Source organism: Balaenoptera musculus, chromosome 20, assembly GCF_009873245.2.
Source record: "Balaenoptera musculus isolate JJ_BM4_2016_0621 chromosome 20, mBalMus1.pri.v3, whole genome shotgun sequence".
Lineage (NCBI taxonomy): Eukaryota > Metazoa > Chordata > Mammalia > Artiodactyla > Balaenopteridae > Balaenoptera > Balaenoptera musculus.
In genome coordinates this window covers 14,013,433-14,037,551 of record NC_045804.1, presented here as the reverse complement: position 1 = coordinate 14,037,551, position 24,119 = coordinate 14,013,433, and the positions used below count along the sequence as shown (strand labels likewise).

Here is a 24,119-nt window from a genome sequence, read left to right as displayed (position 1 = left end):
TTTTGCAAAACCAAACCTTGGTATATCCACAGAGCTATTTTCAAGTACTGAAATTAAGATATATATGAGATACACGTAAAAATAAAACCACATGAATATATAATTACTGTGCTTTTAGTGTGCACGAATTTGGCTAAAAATGTCAATGCGCTGCCGGGTGGGACTGGTACCAACTCCCCCACCTGCTGGGCAGCCAATCGCTGCTGTTTGAGGTGAGCCTCCATTTGGGCCTGGAAGTCCTCTGCCTTCTTCTGTTCACTAACCTTAGCCTGTTGCTCAACTGCTTGTGCCTTTTCTTTCTCCACTCTGCAGGGAAAGAAAGGAGGAATTTATCAGAAACTACAGGCATACCTCATAGATATTGTGGGTTTGGTTCCAGATCACTGCAATAAAGCAAATGTCGCAATAAAGCGAGTCACATGATTTTTTTGGTTTCCCAGTGCATATAAAAGCGATGTTTACACTATACTGTAGTCTACTAAATGTGCACTAACATTATGTCTAAAAAAAAAAGTACATACCTTAATTTAAAAAATACTTTATTGCTAAAAAATGCTAATAATCATCTGAGCTTTCAGTGAGTCGTAGTAGTGACATCAAAGATCACTGATCACAGATCATCATAACAAATATAATAATAATGAAAAATTTTGAAATACTGTGAGAATTACCAAAATGTGACACAGAGGCACAAAGTAAGCAAATGCTGTTGAGGAAATGGTGCCTATAGACTTTCTCAATGCAGGGTTGCCACAAATCTTCAGCTTGTAAAAAACGCAGTATTTGCAAAGCGCGATAAAGTGAGTATGCCTGTATCCTACTAGGCATCTGGCATCTAATATTAAGTGAAATCTGGTTAAGTTTCACATCATACAAAAAGTATAAAATTATTTCAATTTAAAAATAAAACATCTAAATTAAGGTAATTCAAAATTGACAAGTAGATAATAACTCATAAAAATTAGAAAGAGGACATTAGTAAATGATACACAGCTAGAGAATCAAAAGGTGGAGCAAAATTAGGACATACTGAATAAACTATTAAAGGGGTAATTCTTTAATTCTGAAGTGATAAAAATCTTCAGCATCTGATCACATATAAACCATTTCCTTACCTCTCAGCAAACGCCCTGATCTCCCATAATTCCAACTCTTCCTCTGCTACCCAGGTTTCAATAATAACAGGGCCAGTTTGCTTGGGCGTTTCTGGTCTCTTTGGCCGCAATGCACTCGATCGAAGGCCTTTCCTCTGAGGCGTAGGTGTTTCTTTGGAAAAGAAATCGGAGTATTTTAAGCAATATAGCTTCTAAATTATAGTACTTCTGGCATCTTCTCTTATATCATGAAAAGCAGGGATTGGCAAACATTTTCTTAAAGGGCCAGATGGTAAATACTTTAGACTATGCAGGCCAGATGGTCTCTGCTACAACTCCTCAACTCTGTATCATAAAAGGAGCCAAAGGCAATACATAAGTGAGAAAGTGTGGCTGTGTTCCAATCAAACTTTATTAACAAAAGCAGATGGTGGGTCAAAGCTCATGGTTTGCTGGCCCCTGATATAAAAGTCCTATTAGCCTTTACACAGCCTGTTCCCTCTGCCTGGAACACTACTCCTAGCCTCCTTCCCCCTCGTTTGACTGGTGTCTAATTCATCCTTCAGACTGCAACATGGATACAACCTTCTTCAAGAAGCGTAGCGTGTTCCTCCCAACTGGGCTGGGTGTCCTTGACATGTACAACTCTGGCGATCTGTATTTCCCTATCAGGGCACTGAGAAGAGGGACTGGAGAGTTACTAATGTAAAGGAGGGATCGGAAACTATTAAGAATAGATATAATCTCCAGTGATAAGATTCTAAAAATAAAAAGTAGGGACAGACAAGCATTGAACCTTCCCATATGTTCAGGAAAGAGGGTAGCAGCAGAATCACAGGCAAGCAACAGAAGGAAACTGAAACAGCAGCGGGACCTGGATTGTATGAAGTGATACAAGAAAAGAAAAGTGATTCAAGGAGACAGCAGTGGTTTGCATCAATGGCTGTGGAGTCAAGACTGACGACTGGTCAGGAATGCCTTCTTCCATCTGTGTGTCTTTGCCTATCAACTGAGCTGTCTATTCCTGTTCCAGGACAACATTGTTTTAATTATACTAATACTTCATCATCTATTAGGACAGCTACCCCCTTATTGGTACTCTTTTCAAAAAAGCCATTCTCATTTATTCTCCAAGATGAGCTTTTGAGTTGATTCAATCAAGATTCAAAAAATTAAATTTATCCATTTGGGGACAATTAACTTCTATAAAATAGTAAGCTTCTATTTATAGACAGCATTTTCTTTTTACACGTTTCTTCATAGTTGTTCCCCTAGGTATTTTTACTACACATGTAAAATAAAATTATTGATTTTTGTCTAATTATATATCTTGAATCTGGACACCTTACTGGACTCTTTTTAGTGTTAATAGTTTTGATTCTCAAGTATAGAATTATCATACCTTTTCTTTGCTTCCTTTAGAATAGGGGCTGGATCCCATTCTTCTATGTATTTGCCACCTAGGGCCTATCATGTAGGTGTCTACGAATGTTTCCTGAGTAACTCTTTATGCCTCTTAGGTTACTTCTACCCTGAGCACTGAAGTATTACACAATAGCTTGAACCCTTGAGTCAACAAATCTTCACTGACCACTTATGTGTCAGATTCTGCAGCAGGTTCCAGGACTACAATCAGACAGACTCAAAGGCTTGAGTCTTGGAGCTGACGGTCTGGTGTCAACCACTGCTCCATATCTTTAATTACTGATACAAGAGGTATTTGTACCCTTCCTCTGCCTGGTACCGTGACTGTAGGCATCACTGTGTGTCTAGTGGAATTTTGCTATGTTTATTAATTAAATATCATTTTAATAACAGAATAGTTTGTGATAAAAAAGTATTTTTTTCAAAAGTTGAATAAAGAGTTAAAGAAACAATTATAATCAAACTTCAATTCATAAAAGATACGGCTAACAGGTAAGTAATAAAAGAATAGAATTCTTTCTACTCCTTACCTTTTGGTGCTTCTGGAACTCCAATGGGGCAGATGATTTTCCTGATACAGTATTCAGATCGAATGCCATAAGGACCAACATCTCGCCTCTTAATTATTTCTGTTGTTGTGATTTCAGTTTCAGATGTTTCTATGGTGATTTAATTCACATAGTATTAATAACCACCCAAAATATTCAGAGAATAAAAGGTACAACATCTGGTACTTTAAAAAAGAGACTAAACCTTTGGAAACATTTGCTTAATGAACAGCTGCAGGACCATCACTAGACTGCAACAATACTGAGTTTCTTCCTCACTGAAAATTTCTAAACTGAGCAAAATGCTGTTTGGGGACAGCTTAGTTCCTGGTGGCAAAATTCGGTCAGAATAATAAAAACCCTAGGAGAGCAGCAGCAAGCACAGGGTTCCAGATGTCCCAATTTAAATGATTTATACTGTGCGGTAAGAAATATCTTTTAAAAATTCACACTGGTTCACACATTAGTGACTCCCCTTATAATGTGAAACCCCCCTGCCCGGCCCCCAGGATTTTATAGCATGTGCCGCTAAACTTGACAAAAGCCTTGTTTTTAAAATACTAGCACCATATTTTAATAAATAACAGATATGCTTAAAATGAAGTGAACCGTCAAGAGGTTTTTCTCTTTTAAACTTAAATTAGAAAATAAAAAACCGCTACCCGTCCGTGTAGTCCCTCCTCCTGGAGGAGCCTTGGCTGCCATGTCATCCCATCTCAGACTTGCCCACAGTAACCGCAACATAAGACTCACTCCAGCTAAGGACTTCACAGTCTGAAGTCTATACCTGAAAGAAAAACCCAAGAAAAACGATGTATGTATACACACACACACACACATACACACACACACACACACACACACACTCTACTGAACTGAAGGATTGTTTTTTGTCCTCATTGTGACTTCAATATTTATCATATGGCTTTATAAGCACTTTGGTTATTATATGTCCCTTAATAAAAGAACTTTCTTGTTCCCAGGCATAACATGCATCTAACAATTCACAAAGGGGCTGTAGTCACCTCAAATGCCATATAAATATGTAAAACAAAGCATGTTTCATTGTAAGACTGATATGGCAACAATTCACAAAGATTTTATAAATTTAGCCTAATTCTAAAATATGTGTTAGAAAAATTATGAATGAGAGCATATATGGAGAAATAAATAATTGTGTGACAATGTGATAAGTGATCTGAAGAAGAATAAAATCTTAACTGATTTTTGCTGAAACAAACTGAAAATGTTTCAATTTTCTCAAAAAGCAAAACAAAAAGACCTCACAAATCCAATAAGACCTTTCCAGATGGACAGAAATTTCGTACTGAAATGGTGGTTCTGCAAAACACGAAGTACTGGATGATGAATGCTGCTAATACTAACATTACTTTAACAACATCAGTGTAGTTTTAGAATCTTATGATACAATGAATAATAAAAAAGGACATTACTATGTTAGTTACTAGTCAGGAGACAAAAGAATCTCCTCTGTGTTCAGGTTTTTTCTAAACACTGTATACAAAGTTACTGAACATTTTAGATATTCTTTTAAAAATAATATTAAAAACACATTTCAGAATGAATTTACAACTGCAATGAATATCATGTCTTAAAATGGAGCTAACCATAGAACATTTTAAAGCAGCCCTAGGCTGCCAATTCTCTATTAGTGGTTTTGTATAATTAAATATTTTATTGACGTTTCCACATACTTAAATGAATATACTGATTGATTGTACTGTAGGGAAGGCCTATGAAACGAAATAATTTCCTCCTCTAATAGAGGTACAAGGTAAATCTTAGACAATTTATATTTGAAAAGCAATGCTTTCTATTCTTAACGTTAAGTTAGAAAAGCAAACAATGTGAGAAAGAGAAAGCTCTAGCCAAAAAGTTGCTGCAATTTCTTAACTTCCCCTCTCCACCTGTGACACCATTATTTTCTTTGTTGTGCTATCACCCTGTGAATCCTCTGACCTGAACAGACGGTTATTAAATGAGAGGGCAAATGTTAATCAGTGCAAGGATGTCCTGAGAGGGGGAAAGTGTCTGTCACTTTCAGACCACACACCCTAAAGAAATGCCTAGGGAACTTTGGACTCATGGGAGAAAACAAATGAATACTTATTTGGAAAGAGAGTTGTTTCTCATTCTCTCTCTTCTTCCTCCAATCACTCTCAACAAACAACAACTTGAAAGCATCTCTATTTTACAATGGAAACAACACCACGTGGGGAACACATCTCATGCATTGGAGCGTGTTCATTCATTTATTCATTCAAAAAATACTTGAGTGTCTTCTGTGTGTTAAACTAAGTGAAAGGAGCTGGGGACACAGAAATGAATTATAATGTCTTCCTGCATCCTCGGGAGCTGTAACAGAGGAAAGCACAAGGGAGTGGTACCTGATTGGGCCCAGGGATGGGGATGAGAGCTTTGCTGGAGTCTCAGAGGACAAGGGTGAGGGGGCAGCTGACCAAAGGGCAAGGGGGCACACATGTGCTGAGGAGGAAGGTGCACACAAAAGCACACACTTCTTCCTGAAAACCACATCCGGTGTACTCTGGCTGGAGGGAAGGGGTGTGAAGGTGCAGCGAGAGATGAAGCTGGCACGAGGGAAGCAGGCAGAAGCCAAAATGTGCTGCACCAAATGGAAGGGTTAAAGAGCATGAGGGGCCATCTATAAGGAGATCTCTGAAAGGTACCCAGTTTTGCGTGGGTTATAAAGGGGAGCCCTTCTCGTAGCCGGGGTGGACAGGTGACAAATGCTTTCCCCTTCCCAGCCCCGTGGTGGTGAACACATCCTCTTTAAATGCCTGCTCAGCTCACTCAGAACATTCACAGGATAGATCTGCATTTTTAGAAGGATCCTTCTGACAGCACCGTGGAGAAAACTACTGGTTCAAAGTGATCATGAAACACAGAATCAGGGCCTGGGGAAGAGGGAGTAAGGGAATGGACAGTGTGGAGGGAAAAAGAGGCCCTAATGAGTCAAGGAGACAAGTTTCACTTTTTCAATACTGCTCAGCCTTAATGTTAAATTTAATAAAGACCAAACATGCGCCTTTGGCCTTCTTAGCTCCTACTCTAAGCATCAGACATATTTTATTCAAGTGTGAGTAGAAAAATGCATTTCACATGCATGGTTTTTATAGCGATACATTTTTTAAAAATGCATTCTAAAGTCAAGAATCATTTACATTTTTACCCATGCCTCCGTTAGATAGAAGGGATTATGTTTCTCTCAACCTCAGCAAATTAAGACGTTAGCACATATCTGAAGGCAGTATCTGTTTAAAACGTACTGGAAGGTACTTCCTTCCATTAAAAAATGAGAAATTAACTAAACAGATAAAAACTGTGCCCCCAGTGCATATTAAAACATAACAATACAAGGTTTCTGAAACCCAGCCGTGCAGAAAAGGGCCCTGGGCAACACGTGAACAGAACTGGTTCAGAGAAAAGTGCTTCGCAGTCAAGCCTACCTTTCATTTACAGAATAGAAAAGAGCAGAAAGGTCGGCCTCCACAACTGCCAGGTCACTTTAATTAAAGTATTTGTACATAGTAACTTTTCCAGTGGGAAAGAAGTTACCTGCAGGACAGTCAAGGATACATTTTGGGACCGCTCTCAATGAAGAAAGCAGAAAAGTGCAGAGTAATCCTACAAATCCATGAACTGTAATGAAGAGTTCCTTGATTCCCTGCAGGATTCTGCAAATCCTTCATTGCAGGCCCTGCAGAGAAATTGTACTTTTCAGCTGTCTCTATTGAATGTGTAATGGAGTGATGATATTTTAATTCAAATCAAAAGATGAGTTATTAAAAACTTGGTCAAACCAACTATGACTGGTCATATTAATTAATTCCTTTATAGAGAGTACTCATTTACAGTCTTTTTTTTTTTTTTAATACTAGCTAATTGTAATATAAAGAAAACAAGAAAAGTATGATTTCAACTTAAAGGAACCATACTAAAAACACACAGAAATGAAGCCTAAAGTGAAATGGAGTCTGCCCAGGAACTTGCTGACGTCACGAACTTCAGGATCCTAGCGAAATCTCACTGCAAACAAGACCGTGCCTAGTTTCTGAGCATGTCCCACAGAACTCTTATGTTTTCAATGTTCACGTCCCATCCTTTTCAATTTTAAGGGTGAAAAGATAAAAAGACAAGGACATGGAAAAGCACAAAGCAAGGACAAATACGTGAAATGTGATATAGAAGATAAAGTACTGGACTGGGGTTTAGGAAAACCAGGCACTATTCCTAACTCAGTCCCTCTGTGACCAGAGGCAAATTATTATGCATCTAAAAAAGATACGAATTTCTAAGATCCTTTCCCAACTTAAAACTACATGATCTTACAACTGCCAACTCTACGTACTTATAATTTATCCCCAAAGCTTAATGCCCAGAAAATTTTAAATTAAGACTAGTTCTGGGTTTAAAGAAACTCTCTAAGGAATCTCAGACTACCTTTTCTCACATAAATAACAGAGAACTCCAAAACAAATGTCTATCATGCAAACAAATTACATTAAGATTTCTACATAATGATGAACCTTGTGTGATTTACAGGCATGTTTCCTATGTCTTATGTTTTTATGAACTACCTAATAGAAATAAAATACAAACATTCCAGAAAGTTGGTGATTATCCAATTCTGTGATTATCTCACTCCCAAAGCAAACACATGGCAATAACTTGGAGGTTAGACCACGAAAACAACTATGTTTGACACATTTCTTTTGTCTTGTGAAAAGTGAAGCTGAATTTCATTTTAAAGGATTCCCTTACATTTTCAGTCTTTAAACATTTTTCCCTAAGTAAACTTTAGTACCTACCAGCTGGCCGAGTTAAAAACTCTCTGTATCTTATTTCCATTACTAACTTTGCCCATTAAATATATATTTCCCTGTCTTATTTCTGTTATCTCATAAATGAGATATTTTTATTAGTTAATTCTTTAAAAACTTTCTCCCTCCCCCAAATGCATTTTAAAGTACATACCTCCAGGTGATACCAAAGGTTGGTCTAGGAGAAGGATATGGCCATATATCCAAGGCAGGTTTTGCATTGTAATTAAAATAAGGGACTTCTCGGATTCCTCCTTTTCTGGCCAATTTTTTTAGGTCATCATTGGGCAAAACAAATATGCTCTTCTTGCTGCTCTTGGTGATAAACTTTCTGTACGATGGCAGAGCTGTACCTGAACGAGTCTTCTTGGGTCTTGAAAACTTCATGAGTTTCACTTTGTCTCTTGTGGAATATTCTTTGCTCACGGTCATAGATGTTACCAGAGTGCCTCCTGCGGTGGTCAGTGAGTCTGTCACTGTCGTGGTGACCACAGTTTTGCTCTGCTCCTTCACAGAGATTATGTCCACACTGCTGCCTGTGGAGGGCGTGGAAAGCTTTGTTACCGTTGTAGTGGTGGTTGTGACAGTGGACTTGGCACAATTTTCTGTGGAAGAGACCACAGTCTGCTTATCAACTTTTGCTACCTTAATTACGGTTTTTGATTCTGTGGCCACTGTGGACGTCATGGTGGTGACTTCTGTGATGACTGTTTTTCTTTTAGATTCTCCATTGACATTTTCATCTTTGTTGGTGGGCGGGCCATTTTCATCAATAAAATCATTACTGAAGTGAGACTCCTCTCCAGAAGTAACAGGAGACGAAGTAACTTTCTTAACTTCGCAGGTTTCAATTTCCATATCTTCTACCTGATTGGCTGAACTGCTTTCTGGACAAGATGGCAGAGGCGTGGTAGCTTGGGTACCCTCAGACTCTTTGGTTGATGGCAGGGTCTCTAGGCGATCTTGGTAGTCGCCTTCAGTATCCGAAGACCTCAGTAAACATGATTTTGTTTCCAAGTTGTTTTTTTCATTAAAATCTTCCATGATGACATCACCATTCATGAATGGCTTTACAGCAGATTCTTTAACAGTCAAAGACTTAATATCATTTTCAGGAATTATTTTATTTATATTATTAACCTTTGGTTCAACGTCACAACTTCCTACTTTACTCTCAGAAATGTCTTTCAAGCATTCACCTTTCAAATATACTTTAGGTTTATTATCTTTTCCATTTATTTGAAAGGTACTTGCTTTCTGTCCTTTCTTTTCAGACTCTCGGTTTTCATTATTCCTTTTGTCAGTGACACTTTTCAGATTGATTTGATCGATACATTTATTAAGTGGTCTCTCCTCTAATTTCTGATCTTGACTTGGTTTTTTACCATTTGCTTCATTTACCTTAGCCTGCAGCCTGTCGTCACAGTTTCCAGGGGTCTTATCTGAAACAAACTCATGTTTCAATGGTTCTAAGCCTTCACTACCTTGTTCTTGAGTTATTAACTGTTCAGAAATACTTTCACTGCTATTCTGAACAATCATATCTTCTTCACTGCTGTCTTGAATAGACATAGTATCAGAACTATTTTCCAAAGTGCTATTATATTCAGAATCACATCCCAATTTTCCTTCAAAGTCTATTGTTTTTGACAGAGATGGGATATCTCTATCATCAGTACTTTTAGGTACTGATGGAAGTAAAGGGCTCTGGGAAGGAGACACAATGGTGTCATTATCTTCCTGTATGAGTGGATTTTTGTTCGTATAGATCAAAGTACCAATTTCATCTGCACTGGCTAGTTTAGCGTCATCAATGAGAAAATCACTTCCTTTTGTTTTAATCTTACTGGGTTCCTGGCCTTTACTGGCAGGGTCAGAGAGACTCTCATCTACGTCATTTCGAACAGAATTTTGTTTCTGACAGTTTGTCTCTGCGCTCTGAATGGAGGCATCGTCTAGCATTTGATCTTTTGAATAAAGTTTGTTTGTTGTATGATCAGAATCACTGATTCCAAGAATTGAGGAATCATTTTGTGAACATCCCCGAATCAAGTCTTCAGATTTATCCTTACTTGCATTAGAGCTCTGTTCTTGTGCAAGCAAGTCACTTTGACACCCTTCTTTTACTTTTGTTATTACTGGTGATTCAGACAGACTTTTCGAAGAACTTGTGGAGGTCTTTCCTATACCCTTAATTCCACCCTCCAACTTCATTTTCTCGTGGCGTTGCTTTTCTTCCAGTGTAAACTGTTTAATTCTCCTTTCAAGGAGTCCATCTAGTTTGGATGATTTGATTTTCTTTTTATAACTAGTCCTTAGATGAAAACCCTCACTGACATTGACCACATCTACTTGAGAACTTTCCTGACAATTTATATGTGACTCTATTTTCACATCATCATCTATTTCCATCGGTTCTTCCTTAAAGGATTTATCATTGTCAGAGTCTAAAACTTCTTTTACATCTGTGAAACAAAGACATTTATATAAATGTAATTTTTAGTCTGAAATGTGGAATTCATGATAATATTTTCACTTTAAAAAATACCAGTTTTTCTGATTTTTACTCAAAACCTTAACTATAAATAGCTATATATTTAAAAGTTCCTGATATGATTAAAATAGGTCAATGGACAGGGCTAAACTTTATAAAAGGTTAAAAAACACATACATTCCAAATATTTAAATATTCTGATTCCTAGTATCTAAAAATGATGGAATGCCACAAGGAAAAATAACTTAGTATGTGACAGCTATTGCATATACCAGTACCGTCGCATAAGATTTTGTACAGAGTATTTTATGGTTATTTTATGGTTATAAAACATATTAAGGCTCATGCATTATCTAACTTATCTAGTTTTAAAAAAAACAACTTTTCACAAAAGTCAATGTAAGTTCCTCAAAAGGTTGAACATAGAGCTATCTCTTGATCCAGCAATTCCACCCCTACGTATTTACCCAAGAGAAATGAAAACATATGTCCACATAAGAACTTGTACATGAATGTTCATATTTCCATTATTCTTAATAGCCAAAAAGAAACAACTCAAATGTCCACCATGAATGGATAAACACAACATGACGTATCCATACAACAGAATGTTATTTGTAAATAAAAAGGAATGACGTATTGATACATGCTACAACATGGATGAACTTTGAAAACATGCTAAGTGAAAGAAGCCAGACACAAAGGACCACATACTACCTGATTCCATTTATATGGAATGTCCAAAACAGGCAAATCCATAGAGACAGAAAGTAGACTGGGATTTAGGGAGGGCTGACTGCTAGTGGGTATGAGGTTTCTTTTCGGGGTGATGAAAATGTTCTAAAATTGAGTATGGTGATAGATGAACAACTCTGCGAATATAGTAAAATCCACTGAATTGTACACTGTAAGTGGGTGAGTTATATGGCATATGAATCATGTTTCAATAATGCTATTATCAAAAAGAGACATTGCAGTACCTTTCCTGCTGTGCGAACTAGATCCAGTGCTTTCTTATCACCCCCAGGCTGCCCTCCACACTTTTCTCTCCTTACCTTGGTCCTTCTTCTCAGTAACCTTTGAAATGTCCATTTCACTTTGGTCTGCTCCTTTTGTAGCATCTGAATCTTTTACCTCGCCTTTCTCAGAATCAGACTCTGTTTTTATTTTTTTTGGACTTCGTGGACTTTTTCTTCTATCTGATTCATCCATATTTTCATCCATATTATTTTTAGCTAAAAAAACCCCCAAGTATATAGTAATTACAAGTATGTCAAATATTAGCAATTTACTTTAATACACCTAGTTTAGTGGAAATTATCAAGTATATTCCAGCAATTTATACTTTATTTTTTATTCAAAAAACCCAAAATACAAAAGTTGAAGCTGTTACATTCTTTCTTATATGCTCAGGTGACCTAAAGCATAGAAGTAATGACTACAGTTTAGATGTACTTCAGAAGCCTTCACATATGAGACTATTTCAACCTGTTCACTGACTCCAGAAAGTCTGCATCAGTGGTTTCTAACATACTTTGTATTACAGAACCATATTAGAATTGGATAAACGCTATGATCCCCTACCCAGAGAAAAAGTACATACACTAACTTTTGTAATAAATTTCAATGGATTCTTGAATCCAGTTGAAGTTTATCTGTAGATTCCAAGTTAAGAATACTTAAGTCTGTATCACAGAAAAGAGAAATAACCAAATGCAATGTGTAGCCTTGTTTGGACCTGATTTACTACTGGTTTCTTTCCTGCTACCAGCTGGGAGGAAAAAACTCAAAAGATGCTCCAAGACCAACTTGGTACCTGCTAGATAAAGGCCCAGCATCTGGACAATAGAAAACCCCATGCTAAGGAAAGTGGATACAAAATAAATTCGCAAAAGCCTAAATATTTTGCATATTGATAATCTGGATTTTATTACATAGGTCAAACACAATTAAAGAAAAGCTCTCTATAATTCTTTCTAAGTGCTACACAGGTAACTGGAACAATGAAATAGTAATAAAAATTATAACAATCTTTTAGAATTTATTATAATGGACATTTAGCTTGAATATAATCAGATAATGTAAATGAATATTGAATATTTCTATTTAGCAAATAGAAACAGTTATTGAACATCTGCTATATGCAAGACACTCCTAGTCCCTAAAAAATAAATTCCAGTGAGCTCTATAAAATACGTTTTTTCGGTTAAAAGGTAATTCAATGACAACTTTCCCACATTAACAGTTTCAAAAATCTACTGGTTCAGGTTTCATGAGAACCATTCATAAGGAAGCCAAATCAGTTAGCTAGGTGTGTACATAGTACTTATTTGGCACTACAGCATGGGCTTCACAGGAAAGACCGTATCACACCATAAATTAGCAAATATACTGCAGAGTGAACAGAACTGCTTTTGAAAATTGCTTAGATAACAAAGGAGAGACAACATGGTAGAGTGCAAAAAGGGCAACAGAAGCACTAACTGTGTGACCTTCAGTATGGCACTTAACATCGTCATGAAATAATTTGTTCATGTAACATGAGTTTCAAAATATTTACCTCCTAAAAGGGCAGTTCACCTCTAGAGTTCTGTGATTCTAAACACTAAAGTGGGGACTTCTCAGGTGGCGCAGTGGTTAAGAATCTCCCTGCCAATGCAGGGGACACAGGTTTGAGCCCTGGTCCGGGAAGATCCCACATGCAGCGGAGCAACTAAGCCCGTGCGCCACAACTACTGAGCCTGCGTGCTGCAACTACTGAAGCCCGCGCACCTAGAGCCCGTGCTCCGCAACAAGAGAAGCCACTACAATGAGAAGACCACGCACTGCAACGAAGAGTAGCCCCCGCTCGCCGCAACTAGAGAAAGCTCACGCGCAGCAACGAAGACCAAACGCAGCCAAAAAATAAATAAATAAAGTCATTAGCCAGTAGCATAAACTGAGTTACTATCTCCTTTATGTGATAGTGTTATGGAAGCCTCTATCGCTTTCTTTCTGGTTTTGTTAAATGTTACAATGCTGAGGTCACCAGACTGTGTTTCCTCAAGAAGTCAGGTAGTACTGAATTTAAGATTTTAGAAAAACAATTAGGTAGCTGAGGCCTTCTTTCTTTTAACAAATTCTATTCTATCATCTTTTTAAGCTAAAATCCTAGATATCAAAATCCCATGAATAAAGGTAATTTAAAAAACTTTAGAGTTTACAATTATTAAACTACATTAGTAATTTTGCACATTCTAGTAAGAATTTCAGAAAAACACTTTTATCCAAAATATAGTCAATATACTACAAATTTATAAGAATACAAATCAGAAGCAATTATGCAGGAAAAACAGCTTAAATTACTTACTTTCTTCTAATGACTTTCTGTAATTCACATTAGTATTGCCTGGCAATTTAGGAACAAACCTATAAACATGAGTTTTACTAATCCAGCTCCAACCACCATATCCTGTTACTCTGTATTCCTCTCCTTTTTGTTTCCAAACCTGGTGTAAAGTGAAAACATGCTGATTAAACAAGAATGAGAATGTTTTATAAAGCACGTGTGGTTTTACACATTTTTACTAAATAAAATAAATGGTCAGGCAAATTAATTTACCACTCATTTTATTTTCACTGAGAATCAAAGATTTATGAAGAAACTTAATATTCCTTTCTAATATGAAAGATGTAAAACAATTTTACATTTATAACAATTTCTACAAATTGGTCTGATGACTCACCTATATTCTACTAACATAAACCTATGCTTATAAAATTGCCAGAAAGATTTACTTCATTCCAACTACGTTAATTAAAAGTGTGTCAAAAGTAAAAAAAAATTAATAAGTATTCAAAACTGCAGAATCAAAGTCTCAGAAATGGCTAACACACTTTAAAAGATCATACCAAAATTACCTGATGTTTAACTGGAAACGTATATTTTACCCATGTAGCTTGTTGCATTGTTTCTTCCTCTTCTTGTTTTTTCTCTTTTTTTTTGACTTTCTCCTTTTCTTCTCTTTCAATTGATGTCATTCTATGTAACCTAAGAATATATGGATAGAAAGACAGAATTACACTCAACTATGAAAAATAAACAAAAAAGATAAAAATATAGTACTGAAAATTAGGAAGACAAAAACAAAGAATGGTTAGCTATAATCCCACAGCCCAGAAAACCCAGACTCATAAAAATAAGTAGATGTACAATTCTCTAATAGGAAAAAAATCAAATAGTACAAAAAGGAAAAAAACAGAACATGCTATCCTTCTCATATCCCTCTCCATAAGAAATATACTCACTTATGACTTATTTATGCATACACCAACATTGTAATATAATATCCTTTTTGTGTAATTATAAATACAATTACACAGTCTTTAATCAATGAAAAACTGCACTAGATCTTTCCATACCAGAAGATACATATCTTCTTTCCTTCCCCCCAAAAAGACCAACAAATCCCAAAACTCTTATTTTATCAACCAATATTCTTATTTCTACTAGTACTTGGGATTTTAAAGTCTTCAGAGGGTCCACTAACATAGGACTCAGGTTTCCTACAACCACAGAGAAAGGGACCCACAGGGCTCCTGCTTTTGGATGACGGGAAGGGTTGGGCAGGAAGGACCACATTGACTGGGCATTAATCATTAGGCATAGGGCACAGACCACACTCCTTTTTCAGGTAAGAAAATAGATATCACTGCACCTACCAGTAAGGAGATGGGCAGGTCTGTGGTGAGGTTTTACTTTAAGGTGATTAGATTAGATTATCATGAATGGGAATATTTCCCATAAAGAAGAACATTGACCAAAATCTACGAAGAAAGGAGCTCCGGTCTCTAAGAGCCCTAGTGCTAGAAGAATTGCTTTTATCATACCCTACCCAGATGTAGCCAATTTCAAATGCACAGCTATGTGAAAAGAATAAAGAGATCTTTTGTTAACTTGGGGGAGCAGAAGAAAGATGTGAGAGGGGATTTAATCCTTTTCACCTCCGTCCCTCCACCAAAAACTTCCTATTTATCTATCTCCACTTTGAATAAAGTTTTGTGTCCTTGTGATTACAGCGCCCTAGAATCTAGCGTCCCCCAGGCCAAGAGCTCATGCCTGTTAACTGCACACAACCAGTATAGCAAAGATTCTTCATCTCTCACTACTGACGGGAGAGGAAAGGGAGTGGATTCTCACTGGGGACTCATTTAGTCTCAGATACCATAATTTGCAACCAGGGAGTGGGGAAAGCTCTGTAGGCACAACACAGTGGATAACCTGCCAGCCTCAGCTCTCCAGAGTAAAGAAGGAGTGACTGAGCTACGACCAAGTAGTATTTCTCAACAGGGTTTTTGTGGGCTCAGCTTTAAACACCTATAAAAGGCCAGGTCTGGCACAGCAACTGAGCTATCTTCGCAGATTGTGGCCAGGAATGGAGCACTGTCTGGGGAGAACACCAGTATGGTGACACTCTGGGAACGCGCAGCTAAGCTGGGCACTCAGCTTGTGCTCTTGGGGTTCACATGGGGAACAGGGCCATCTTCATCATCAAAGACAAAGGCTTCACCTTGCTGACACCAGGCCAGTGAGGTAGTATTGTAGCTAAACTGTGATGTCCGCTCTCCCAGAATAGACTCTACTGTTCTCACCACCTCCAACACAATCCTTATGGGAAAAGGCAGCAGGAAAGGTGAGCTCTGCAGGGGTTCAGTTCCATTTAGTTGGGCAGAAATCTTGGCTACTGCTGGCAGCCTGACGGCCCCAGGAAAGAAGCCCCATGACGCTGGTACTACGAGCCTCCAGACACCACTCCGTACTGGCGGGTGCACTGGGGGCAGGGGCTCCCTCCACACATCCTCGGTTCAGAGAGCCGGGCCAGGAGTGTGGACTGAGCCTCAACTCCGTTCCCCATCTCCACAGGGTTTTGCTGTGTTTCTCTTCCTATTACAAACAAAGCTACAGGGAACCATGTTTTACGTGTTTCTTAGCAAACTTGAGGAATATCCCTTTGTGTTTCCCACTGGTAGAACAGCTGAGTCCAAAGGGTATTATATTTAAAGTGCTGACAGATGGTGCCCAATTGCTCTTCGGATGGGTATGCTCCACACTGCCATCAATTATAAAGCAACCCTGCTTTCCCGCACCTTCACTCAAGTTAGTACCAAACTTCTAAATTACTGGCCCAATTGAGAGAGAAGAAATACTATCCCGTTGTTTTTATTTACATTTCTTTAATTATGAGAGAAGTAACCACTTTTTTATGTCTACTGGCCTTTTATATTTATTTTTCTGCCAAATGCCTGTTCAAATCCTGTGTCTTATCTGTAATGGGCTTTTCATTTATAAAAGGTCTTTTTCATTTATAAAAGGAAAGTTTCCATTTGTGGTGTACATATTTTTCCTCAGTGTGTCATCTTTCTTTTGGATTTGATTATAATATTATTTTTCCACTCAGAATTTTAAATACATATATCCACTTTTTTCATCTATGGCATCTGGGTTTTGTATCTGTTTGAAAAGAAAGTATCACAACAGAAACATAAATTAATCCACGCGCTCTTAAGTTTTTTGTTATAGTTTTTAACAATATGTTGGGTATTTTTCAATCCTCATTTGTCTGAATGTTTTTGCTGAGGCAGGAATCTGGGTGATATTTTCCCCAAGCACGCCCTCTTTTCCTTCTCTGACAGGCAAAGCTATCACAGTGGATTCCCACATGTGTTTAGGTCTATTTCTGGATTCTCTGTTTGATTCCACTCCTCTACTTCTTCTATAGTACAAATTATTTTGATTATCGTAGCTTCAAGATATATTCTAAATATTCCCTTTTTTTGTAATACCTACTTCCCTTTTCTTACACATTTTCTAGAGGAAATATTAGTATCATTTTGGTCAAGCCTCCCTCTCCCTCCAGGAAGAAAACTCCTATTCATAATGTAAATGAATATTAAATTTGATAGATTAAGTTAATATAATTAATATACTGCATGGCATCTTTAGAAAAATGCAACATACATATGTAAGCATATGATGTATCTTTTCATTTACTCAAAGTATCCTTTATATCTTTTTTTTTTTTTTTTTTTTTTTGGCCACTGCACGGCAAGTGGATCCTAGTTCTTCAACCAGGGATTGAACCCGCAGTGGAAGTGCAAAGTCCTAACTACCGGACTGCCAAGGAAGTCCCAAAGTAACCTTTATATCCTTAGTAAAGTTTTAACGATTTCTTTACATGCTCCTAAATATTTATTAAATATATTCCTGGCTTGAGGTGTTTTGTCGTTGCTGGACGTTTTCTTCATTGTAATTTTTAAAAATATGTAAACTGTAACCAAGTTAAGAAACAGAACCTTATCAATAACCACTACATCCAAAACTAGTGTGTCCCACCCCCAGGCAGCCATTATCCTGACTTTCGTGTTATCATTCCCTTGCTTTTCTTTATAGTTTTACCACCACCTATGTGTGTATCCCAAACAATATAAAGTTTGGCTTTTGAAAACTCAGCAAGAAGAAAACTAGCTGCATGAGCAAGAGCAATATTGTCACTATTAAAAGAAGGTTCCCAGGAAAAAATAAATGTGTCTCCAGGTCACCCTTCACAAGTCAAGAGCCTCCTGTGGTGCAATCAGAGGGCGCAGTCATAAGCAACGCCTAGAAGACAAGTGCGCCCACCACACTCAGGGTACCTGGCAGGACCAGGTGTAAACAGGTGCACTGCAGAGACAGACTCATGCATTGCTCTGCTCTTCCTGCTTTTGTGCCTTTTGAGGATTCTATGGCGTGACTGGTGAAATTCTCAGTTCTCCCCCACTGACTTGGGATTTGGCTTTCTTGGGTAGGGTACCACTCGTCCTCCTGCAATACTGCTTGCAGTTTTACTGGTGCTCTCTTCTCTGTTGTTCCCCTTGTCCCTGTGGGTTTATGCTTTGAAAAAATCCCTTTGCCATAGCTTTGGTGGAGTTCAGTGGGGAGCAAAATTAGATGTGCTCATTCAATTTGTTATTTTAACTCAGAACTCCCGCTGTATTTTCGTCATGGTTACTATCTGCATATATAAAAGCGACTGTTCAGTATGGGGGTCACCTTGATTAATTTTCATATTGTTTTATAGTTTTTCAGTCAATTAAGTATACAATTAGATCAACTACATATAATTGTCCCTACATTTACCTATTTATGTTTTATTTCTCTCGGCAAATTGCATTAATACTTTAAAGAAAAGTTAAAAGATAACAGCAACAGTGGGGATCTCTGTTTTGTTCCACCTAAATGTTAATGGGAATACTCCAAGGGTTTCATCAAAAAACATGACGGTTTGGTTTGAAATACATCTTTACAAAAAAGGGGAGGGGGCATTCATCTATTTCTACTTACCCAAGTTTTTTTTAAAACCAAGAATTAATAATGAACTTACATCTTCTTAATAAACAAATACCTTCTTGACATCTAATGAGAAAATCAAAGTTTTCTTTCTTTGACTTCTTAAAATAGCAAGGTATTAATAATCTCCTAAGAACAGACAAATCTTCCATACCTAGAGGAAGTCAAATTAGTCATGATTTATTATTCTTTTAATTTACTCTTGACTATATTCGCTAATGCTCTGTTTAAGATTTCTTGCATACACTTCTATTTGCTATTACTTATTTTTTTTTTTTTAAAGATTTTTTTTTTAAACTTTGGGTTTATTTATTTATTTATTCATTTATGGCTGTGTTGGGTCTTCGTTTCTGTGCGAGGGCTTCCTCTAGTTGCGGCAAGTGGGGGCCACTCTTCATCGCAGTGCACGGGCCTCTCACTATCGCGGCCTCTCTTGTTGCGGAGCACAGGCTCCAGACGCGCAGGCTCAGTAGTTGTGGCTCACGGGCCCAGTTGCTCTGCGGCATCTTCCCAGACCAGGGCTCGAACCCGTGTCCCCTGCATTGGCAGGCAGATTCTCAACCACTGCGCCACCAGGGAAGCCCTGCTATTACTTATTAATCAATGGTAAATATTAATAAATGAGACAGGGCCATGATTTTCTATTTATCTATTTAACAAGTTTTAGAACACTTTTGTACTAACAGAAATAATAATGAACCGGATTTCCTTCTTTTTCTATTTTATGGAACAGTTTAAATAGAATTATCTGTTTCCTAAAATTTGAAGAACTTCCTCATGAAATCATCTGGTCCTGCCCATCTCCTTACTGATAGGTGCAGTGATATCCTTCAAACTGAACCAGAAATCCTTTTCTTGCCTAAGAGTGTGGCCTCTGCCCTACTGTCCAATGATTCAGATCAGTGGGACTCCTCCTCCCCAACCCTTCCCCCACCCAAAAAGAGGAGTCCAGTGGGGCACTTTCTCTATGGATGTAGGAAGCCTGAATGCTATGTTACTGGACTCTGTGAAGGTTTGAAATCCAAAGTATCAGTGAGAGAGATTCAGAAATATTGTTTGGTACGTCCCCTTTTTCATTCTTGATATTGGTTATTTGTTCTTTATCCTTCCTTCCCCCCCAGCCCCGCCCCCGTTCCTGATAATCTCATCAGAGGTTTGTAAATATAATAGTATCTAAGGTACACATCTGTTTTCTATTTCATCAAATATTGACATATTTCCCATCTTTGGTTTGACTCATTGAGGTGCATGCCTAGCTAATTAATTTGCAGTTTTTCTTGTTTAGTGTAAGCACTGAAGGCTACCCATTTCCCCTAGGTACTCTTTAGTTGTTTCCCACAAATTTCAATTTATGTCGTATTCTCATGAACATTCAATTCATAATGTTTTCTAGTTTCCATTACAATTTTTTGACCATTTGTTATTTATTTAGAAGCATATTTCTTAAGTGTCAAGCATATAGGCCTTACACTTCTTTAAACTTTTACCACAAATGTCTACATCCCTAAACAATACAGCATTATATTAGCATACATTCTTTTAACCTTTACATAAATAGAATCACACTACATATATTTTCAGGCAAAGAACTGTTTCACTCTGTTGAACATTTCTGAGAGTCAATCTCATTGACTCATGTTGCTCTGGTTTGCTTTTTTACTGCTGTACAGTATGCTATTAGAGAACCACACCATAATTTAAACATGCCTGATTATGGGCATTTAGGGATTGTTACCAATTTTCACCATTACAAAATATTATAAGGAACACCTTTCTACATGTCTCTTCATGTACAGATACAAGGTTTCGCTAAGGTTTTTAGTTAGGAACAGGATTGTATTCTCAATATTACTTTTACCAAATTGTTCTCTAAGATGGTTGTAGTATTTAGCTCTTTTATCGACAACGTATCAGAATTCTCTTCCTATTATATCACACATTTGCCAATACTCTTTAAATTTATGACAATCCAATGGATGTGAAATAATAGCCCCTAGTTTTTGGGGTTTTGGGTTTTTAAAAAATATTTTGATTGTATTTAGGATCTGTTACTCCAAAGACACCATGAGTCTTTACACAGTAAGATCTAAGTCTGGCAAAGATGCCTGCATTGTGAGTGGTACTTAGGGACTGAAACTGTTTTCAAACCAGCAGAATCACCTCTACAAGTCCACATTCATCCTGGAATATATTCTCAGACCTTTTTTTTTTTTTTTGGCCATGCCCCGCAGCATGTGGGATCTTCCCTGACCAGGGATCGAATCCATGCCCCCTGCAGTGGAAGCACAGAGTCTTAACCACTGGACTACCATGGAAGGCCCCAGCCCCTAGTTTTGTGGGGGGTTTTTTTGACATCTTTATTGGAGTAAAACTGCTTCACAATGGTGTGTTAGCCTCTGCTGTATAACAAAGTAAATCAGCTATACATATACATATATCCCCGTATCTCCTCCCTCTTGCTTCTCCCTCCCCCCTCCCTATCCCACCCCTCCAGGTGGACACAAAGCACCGAGCTGATCTCCCTGCACCATGCGGCTGCTTCCCACTAGCTATTTTACATTTGGTAGTGTATATATGTCCATGCCACCCTCTCACTTTGCCCCAGCTTACCCTTCCCCCTCCCCGTGTCCTCAAGTCCATTCTCTACATCTGCATCTTTATTCCTGTCCGGCCCCTAGGTTCTTCAGAACCTTTTTTTTTTTTTAAGATTCCATATATATGTGTTAGCATATGGTATTTGTTTTTCTCTTTCTGACTTATTTCACGCTGTATGACAGTCTCTAGGTTCATCCACCTCACTACAAATAACTCAGTTTCGTTTCTTTTTATGGCTGAGTAATATTCCATTGTATATATGTGCCACATCTTTATCCATTCATCTGTCAATGGACACTTAGGTTGCTTCCATGTTCTGGCTATTGTAAATAGAGCTGTAATGAACACTGTGGTACATGACTCTTTTTGAATTATGGTTTTCTCAGGGTATATGCCCAGTAGTGGGACTGCTGCGTCGTATGGTAGTTCTATTTGTAGTTTTTGAAGGAACCTCCATACTGTTCTCCATAGTGGCTGTGTCAATTTACATTCCCACCAACAGTGCAAAAGGGTTCCCTTTTCTCCACACCCTCTCCAGCATTTATTGTTTGTAGATTTTTTGATGATGGCCATTCTGACCGGTGTGAGGTGATACCTCATTGTAGTTTTGATCTGCATTTCTCTAATGATTAGTGATGTTGAGCATTCTTTCATGTGTTTGTTGGCCATCTGTATATCTTCTTTGGAGAAATGTCTATTTAGGTCTTCTGCCCATTTTTGGATTGGGTTGTTTGTTTTTTTGATATTGAGCTGCATGAGGTGCTTGTATATTTTGGAGATTAATCCTTTGTCAGTTGCTTCGTTTGCAACTATTTTCTCCCATTCTGAGGGTTGTCTTTTCATCTTGTTTATGGTTTCCTTTGCTGTGTAAAAGCTTTTAAGTTTCATTAGGTCCCATCTGCTTACTTTTGTTTTTATTTCCATTTCTCTAGGAGGTGGGTCAAGAAGGATCTTGCTGTGATTTATGTCATAGAGTGTTCTGCCTATGTTTTCCTTTAAGAGTTTTATAGTGTTCAGTCTTACATTTAGGTCTCTAATCCATTTTGAGTTTATTTTTGTGTATGGTGTTAGGGAGTGTTCTAATTTCATTCTTTTACATGTAGCTGTCCAGCTTTCCCAGCACCACTTATTGAAGAGGCTGCCTTTTCTCCATTGTATATTCTTGCCTCCTTTATCAAAGATAAGGTGACCATATGCACATGGGTTTATCTCTGGGCTTTCTATCCTGTTCCATTGATCTATATTTCTGTTTTTGTGCAAGTACCATATTGTCTTGATTACTGTAGCTTTGTAGTATAGTCTGAAGTCAGGGAGCCTGACTCCTCCAGTTCCGTTTTTCTTTCTCAAGATTGCTTTGGCTATTCGGGGTCTTTTGTGTCCATACAAATTGTGAAATTTTTTCTTCTAGTTCTGTGAAAAATGCCACTGGTAGTTTGATAGGGATTGTACTGAATCTGTAGATTGCTTTGGGTAGTATAGTCATTTTCACACTGTTGATTCTTCCAATCCAAGAACATGGTATATCTCTCCCTCTGTATCATCTTTAATTTCTTTCATCAGTGTCTTATAGTTTTCTGCATACAGGTCTTTTATCTCCTTAGGTAGGTTTATTCCTAGGTGTTTTATTCTTCTTGTTGCAATGGTAAATGGGAGTGTTTCCTTAATTTCTCTTTCAGATTTTTCATCATTAGTGTATAGGAATGCAACAGATTTCTGTGCATTAATTTTGTATCCTGCTACTTTACCCAATTCATTGATTAGCTCTAGTAGTTTTCTGGTAGTATCTTCAGGACTCTCTATGTATAGTATCATGTCATCTGCAAACAGTGACAGTTTTACTTCTTCTTTTCTTTTTTTTTTTTTTAAACATCTTTATTGAAGTATAATTGCCTTACAATGGTGTGTTAGCTTCTGCTTTATAACAAAGTTAATCAGTTATACATATACAATATGTTCCCATATCTCTTCCCTCTTGCATCTCCCTCCCTCCCACCCTCCCCATCCCACCCCTCTAGGTGGTCACAAAGCACCGAGCTGATCTCCCTGTGCTATGCGGCTGCTTCCCACTAGCTATCTATTTTACATTTGGTAGTGTATATATGTCCATGACACTCCCTCACCCTGTCACATCTCACCCCACCCCCTCCCCATATCCTCAAGTCCATTCTCTAGTAGGTCTGTGTCTTTATTCCCGTCTTGCCACTAGGTTCTTCATGGCCTTTTTTTTTTTTTTTCCTTAGATTCCATATATATGTGTTAGCATACTGTATTTGTTTTTCTCTTTCTGACTTACTTCACTCTGTATGACAGACTCTAACTCCATCCACCTCATTACAAATACCTCCATTTCATTTCTTTTTATGGCTGAGTAATATTCCATTGTATATATGTGCCACATCTTCTTTATCCATTCATCCGATGATGGACACTTAGGTTGCTTCCATGTCCTGGCTATTGTAAATAGAGCTGCAATGAACATTTTGGTACATGACTCTTTTTGAACTATGGTTTTCTCAGGGTATATGCCCAGTAGTGGGATTGCTGGATCGTATGGTAGTTCTATTTGTAGTTTTTTAAGGAACCTCCATACTGTTCTCCATAGTGGCTGTATCAATTTACATTCCCACCAACAGTGCAAGAGAGTTCCCTTTCCTCCACACCCTCTCCAGCATTTATTGTTTCTAGATTTTTTGATGATGGCCATTCTGACCGGTGTGAGATGATATCTCATTGTAG

At 37.8% G+C, this 24,119-nt stretch overlaps 1 protein-coding gene across 12 annotated transcripts in view; it reads right to left on the bottom strand.

Moving 5' to 3' along the window:
* The window catches only part of BPTF (bromodomain PHD finger transcription factor), a 145,317-nt gene that overhangs the window by 42,754 nt on the left and 78,444 nt on the right, over positions 1 to 24,119 (bottom strand). For all 12 annotated transcript variants that reach the window (XM_036836120.1, XM_036836117.1, XM_036836122.1 and 9 more), the window contains 8 exons: positions 14,324 to 14,453; positions 13,773 to 13,911; positions 11,479 to 11,658; positions 8,084 to 10,394; positions 3,730 to 3,854; positions 3,050 to 3,178; positions 1,116 to 1,266; positions 264 to 306 (listed from right to left, as the gene is read on the bottom strand). In XM_036836120.1, coding sequence (XP_036692015.1) covers positions 264 to 306; positions 1,116 to 1,266; positions 3,050 to 3,178; positions 3,730 to 3,854; positions 8,084 to 10,394; positions 11,479 to 11,658; positions 13,773 to 13,911; positions 14,324 to 14,453 — 3,208 coding nt within the window. The remainder of the gene's footprint in view (positions 1 to 263; positions 307 to 1,115; positions 1,267 to 3,049; positions 3,179 to 3,729; positions 3,855 to 8,083; positions 10,395 to 11,478; positions 11,659 to 13,772; positions 13,912 to 14,323; positions 14,454 to 24,119) is intronic.